The 5,743-nt window shown below is 41.9% G+C and overlaps 1 protein-coding gene across 1 annotated transcript in view; it reads left to right on the top strand.

The window, feature by feature from the left end:
- LOC116391510 (rho GDP-dissociation inhibitor 2-like) overlaps positions 1 to 5,743 on the top strand; it is a 21,458-nt gene that overhangs the window by 9,184 nt on the left and 6,531 nt on the right. The window contains exon 3 of the mRNA XM_031862165.1: positions 1,081 to 1,164. Coding sequence (XP_031718025.1) covers positions 1,081 to 1,164 — 84 coding nt within the window. The remainder of the gene's footprint in view (positions 1 to 1,080; positions 1,165 to 5,743) is intronic.

Here is a 5,743-nt window from a genome sequence, read left to right as displayed (position 1 = left end):
TGAGAAAGGCTGTAATGAGAGGAAGGGAAAGCGGGGAGGAGTCGGAGAGGACTTTATTGTCAAACTGAGGACCTTAAGCTTTTAATCTGTCCTTGCTGAATCCGGATGGCTTACAAAACTGGTATTGGACGATTACTTTTTTCTCCAATGACTGAAATGTTTATGGACCGTGATATTTTAATATGTACAATTTCAGTATTAGCATAATGGATGTTTGATATATTTTAGCCATTCTTGCGGTCAGACTATCACTTTGGACCAGATTTAAATAACTCAACAACTTGATGGATTGCTGGACTTGACGGTTTTGTGCAGACATTCATGGTTCCCAGAGGATGAGTCGACTTCTCCTGTAGTACCACAATACAACTGACATTTGTGGTGTTGAGTTAAATGTCAGTTTGTCCAGTACTTTGATTTATGACCAAATATCTACTGACATTCTAATGACATTCAGCCTCAGCTGCTGCAGTATAAATATATAAATATATATGAAGACGTTTATATTTTATTATGAATATTCAACAAATACCCTCCTCCAGATTGTCTGTTCCTGCTGGCATACTGTTTTGTGGCTCGTCTGGCTGTATCGAATAGTTAGAAGCTTCATTTGTTGACATGTGGAGTGTCCATGTAGCGTTTTTTTCTAAACACCAGCGTCTTTTTTCAGAGCGCTCCAACCTTTTTGCGCTTCCAGATGAAACTTTACAGAAAAGTGCTGCGCTCCCTATCGTCCTGTCAGCGATATGGACACTCACCCTGACAGAAATATTGTGCATAATGGTGACAGTCCACCTTCTCTTCCCTTCTGTCTCTCGCTGCGATGCATCCTCGTCTCTGTATTTGTCAGGCTTCAGTCTGCGAAGTGATCTTTATATTGACAAATGTCACATGTGGAGTTCATGGGACAATTCACGGGATCAAGAAATATATATATATTGCAACAAAGCAAATAAAGTAGGCTTATTATCCAAAATGTCTATCTGTCCCTTTAAAAATATACAAACAAGCAAATATATGAATGAGTGAATGACACTTTTTTTAAAATGTCTATATGAATGCTGTGTTTTTCCTCACCAGACCCCGCTGTGGCTAATGTCCAGATGACCAGACTGACCCTGCTGTGTGATGAGGCTCCTGAACCAATCACCATGGACCTGACAGGTACGCAGTGCTTCCCTTCCATCACTCTTCTGTTTGTTCCTCTCTATCCAGCCTTACTTTTCCTCCTTAACCCTGGCTAGCTGTGGTATGGTGCTGCTACAGCCTCGCACCCTGTGAGGTGAAACATGCCGCTGATACGCCCCGGAGCGAGGCGTCTCACCCCACGTTCTGCCTTTTATGTGCAGAAAGACTGCAGTGGGTGTGTCTATGCTCGGGAGAGCAGAGACAGACAAATGTTTGCTTAGTGGGCTGTATTGACATCTTCCCCTGGGTGCAGGCAAAAGCGACAGTCAGAGTGAGGTGTCTGTAAGTTCACGTGTATGTTAGTGTGTGTGTGTGTGTGTGTGTGTGTGTGTGTGTGTCTGTGGTGCATGGTAATCAGGTGGCTGCAGAGAGATTATCAATCCCTACAGGGGATAAAGTTGAGGAAGGGATCGATGTGTGTGTGTGTGTGCATGTGTGTGTGCATGTGTGTGTGTGTGTAGGTTCACCTATCATTGACTTGTGTGTCAGGGTGTGTCGACGGGACAACAGTAGCTGTGACTGTGCCTGTCCGTCCGTGTGTGTGTGCTTTGCTTTGTTCTGGTTTTTCCTTGTCTGAGGCATCTCTGTACCGCATACACAATAACACACACATGCACATTCACGCACACACAAAGACACAAACACAGACTGCTAATAGGAAAGGTCACCTGGTTGCTAGGCAATACTGACTTTGTACTACATGCAGTCTTCTCTGATTCAAACACGGAGCGTCCAGCAGCCTTTAATGTGCATGTTTCACTGTGTAATGGAAGATCTGCTGATCTTCACTAAACTGAGAGAGCGCGCTGCTCCTCCACACCAGACAGATGCTTTCAGATCTGATCGCAATCATAGATGATGGAGGAAGTGAGAGGTGGATGGAAAATCAATTGTGTAATCTCAGCTTGGACTTGGACAATTTTTTTTAACAGAAAGACTGCATTACGTACTGGGGGAGGGGGGGAGGAGCACCTCATGGATGATACACGTGAAGTTCAGTTGACTCGACACAAGGAGGACAGATTAGAAAAACAGTTGTAAGTGTGAGGTCTTAGTGATGTCATCAGGATTATAGGTGACTATCTGAAACCAAAGGTTTACTGCTGACGCGCTGGCCGTCAATGATTCACAGATCCAGTCGCTGAGTTTTGTAGTTTTATTTGCAGAAAGAACAAACGAATACGTGTGGTGGAAACCACGCGTCCAAAACGTTCCAAAGAGTTTTACAAAGGTGATCAACAGAGGTCAGCAAAAAATAAGACTCCCTCTATCACCAGCTCTCCTTCCACTGACGAAACTAAGACATTGAACAGCTGATATCCCCATTGCTACCAATGTCAAGAACACGTGACTCAATTACCGTAAATGACCAAATACAGGCTGGTTCCTACAAGCAGGGTCTTGAGAGTCTGCATTACAAACTGCAGGTGGGGATGTTCATCAGCCAGGAATGGTCTAATGAAAGACGCTGTCCAGTTGCATTATGGGGAATGTAGAATGCAATGTTTTTGAGCTTGACCTATATTAGGGACGAAAAGTCAGGACCAGTCTTTGCAACCAGTGTTGTTGAGTTATTTTAGAAATTATTTATTTTTTGATCTTATGTTACGTTGTTTACGTTTTACTTTATTTATGAACCGTGATGTTGTTGTTGTTGTTTGAATTCACCACGTTAACCACGCCTTTCACATGCTGGGCGACCCAGTGCATTAGAAAGGGACGCCAACGTCCCAGAACAAGCTTCAGTATGTGACAAGATGGGAAGAGTACGTGTTGGTATGGGCTTGTTTCGTCAAATTTGTAGCGTGAGATCATTTTGTTTTACGTTAATTCCGACATGTTAACAATCAAAATTAATGGCATACTTGTATGAGCTTGGGAGTGATGTCAGTCCAATACAGAAAGTGCTCTTTGACAGTCGGAGGCTCTTTTAGAAACAGTGTTGTTTGTCTCGTGCAACTGGAAAAACCTGATACTGAACTACTCCTCATAATTTCCCTGGAAGCCGTTCAAATATGTATCAGGTTTAATTTGGATGAATGTGTGTGTTTGTGTTCATAGAGCTAAAGAGAAAAAAGGAGAAATTGCTGAATGCTGCTGTGTGAGAGAAAAGCATCTTTCATCATGAATCTATTGAGTAAGCAGCGGGGTAATAATCGCTCCTGCTGGTGTCTCGTGTTGCAGTTAGATAGCCGAGCCGGCACCAGGCTGGATGTGAAATGGACTTTCCATCGGTGGCTGAATGCATTAGAGACCTCATTATACACTATCGGCTGATTCCAATGCAGCACGGTGCCCTAAGTGATGACGAGCATTTACTACTGTGTGTGTGTGTGTGTGTGTGTGTGTAAGAGAGAGAAGGGGGGGGGGGTACATTGCACCACAGTAAAGGTGATTGCTCCACAGTTTGAAAGTGTAGAAGCGAAAAGAGACTCTCCCTGCAGGCTGGACTGGTTGTCCCATCAGAGACCTTTAACTACTGCGAGGTTGTTTGGGTTCGTGTCGACGTCTCCGTTCACAACTGTTCCCTCGTGCACATCCAAGCTATCAGAGACAAAACTCTCACAGTTTATAATTTATAATTTATATCTGCTGAAGCATTTACAACTAGTTTTACTTAATTATATTCCAGTAAAACAGTAATTCATGACCTAAAATAGCTAAATTGCGTGGTTCTGTTCATCCTGTAATACTGTAAGAATCTATCCCAAAATCTTATATAAAATTCTGGTTAATTATTACTTATTATTTTCATTGAGCTCTAAGATCTACCTTAGAAACACAAGTAATGTTATTGTAAATCCATCACAGATCTCACTGTACTGTTGTACAGGTTTCCTTTGCACTGAGGTTTTACTACTGACAACATAAGAGAGCTCTCACTTCCTGTTTTACCTCCAACTAAAGTGGTTCAGATTATCTTTTTTTAAACTGTTGGCTCTTCTGATGTCTGATCTTCTTGACCGCTCATATTTTTCTTGCCTCAGATCATCGCCTCATGACACTTCCTCCTCCTCATCCTGAACTCATCTCTTCGTTTTTTGCTCTAGAGATCATTCGGTGTATCGCCTTCTTTTTATCAGCACTGCTACCAGACTATGACTTTCCTTTTAGATTCATTCTTGCTCTCAAGAAATTGCAGTTTTGTTGTTGTTTTCAGTCGTTGCTTGTGCTTAGATCAATGGCCTGAACATTGATTGCATTTAAACACAAAAACACATTTTTATTGTTTCAGGCTGAGCTGGCAGCACAAAAACAACTTGTAATGTGTCGCTGTGTCTCCGTGGAAAAAAGCAATACGACTGCCAGAGAGGCGGATTTATTGCCCAATGGGGGCACCCATGCAATAACATAGGCACAATGCTGTGACCTAGTTTGGCTTGAACAAACATTTCATATACGTATATGTATGTAGCCTACATTAGACATCAAATAAACATAAATCTAACATTTTACTAGAAAACATTCTGTAAATCATTATTTCTGTGTGAGATCATTTTACTCCAATACTACTACTTGGCTCGTGTCTTGAGTTTTTACATTCTATTTCTCAGTAGATAAACACACACAACCATATGTCTGTGCTATAAGGTTCAATACAGCGCTACGTAGTGTTTCAGTATCCTTGGCTATGACTTCTCAGTGCTTTCGTGCTCTAACCGTAATCACTGGCTTTGTTAAGCTTCCATGTTCCCCGGGTTCAGGGGCGTTTTGCTGAGCATGCATGCTGCTACACATCTACTCAGTCACACACTGTTGTCACACACACACACACGCCAAGCATGCAGCCTCTTTATGTCGACCACTGATATTAACCCCACATTTATTGTGTGCTGGGGGCCTAGTATTATGTCATTCGTGACCAATTTAACGGTATTCTTATTGTGAACTTCACCTAATAATGGGAGGAAAGTTTGTGAATAGAAAACTGTAAATTAAAGTTTAAGTAGCATACTCATTAGGCAGAACGGTCCTTCGAGTGTTCAATTATTATATATTTTAAAATAGACCACCATTACCACCGTTTAATGGTACCGTTACTCTTTTTGTCGTTATGAGCGTGTTAGCATGCTGACGTTAGCATTTAGCTCAGAGCACAGCTGTGCCTTATAGGATAGCCGCGCAGAGCCGCTAGCATGGCTGTAGACTCCTGCTATGTGGCCGACCAAGGAGGAGCTGTTATTACTCTAACTACTTTACACACTGTTGGGTAGTTTAATATACAAGAACACATCACATTTAGTAAGTGAATCATGTATTTTGAATTAAGATTTAAAGTCTCAAGCAGCAGCTTTAAACATAAACAAATTAAACAGTTGTTTTTTGCCATGTATTGTTAAATAGGGCACAGAGTAAACTAGCAGGGTGTAGCGGGAATTTTTCAGTTGATTTATTCCCTAATATTTTAATATTTCGTGGCATCGGTGCAATATTTGCCAAGTGTGAGGTTCAGCTGTGTGTTCAGTGTGTGGATTTCACCGTGCATGTGCATCTTTGCATGCATACTCTGTGTGTGTGTGTGTGTGTGTGTGTGTGTGTGTGTGTGTGTGTGTGT

Source organism: Anarrhichthys ocellatus, unplaced genomic scaffold (genome assembly GCF_004355925.1).
Source record: "Anarrhichthys ocellatus isolate YVR2014 unplaced genomic scaffold, GSC_Weel_1.0 scaffold26, whole genome shotgun sequence".
Lineage (NCBI taxonomy): Eukaryota > Metazoa > Chordata > Actinopteri > Perciformes > Anarhichadidae > Anarrhichthys > Anarrhichthys ocellatus.
The sequence above is the reverse complement of the archived record's forward strand: the minus strand, read 5'-3'. Positions and strand labels throughout refer to the sequence as shown.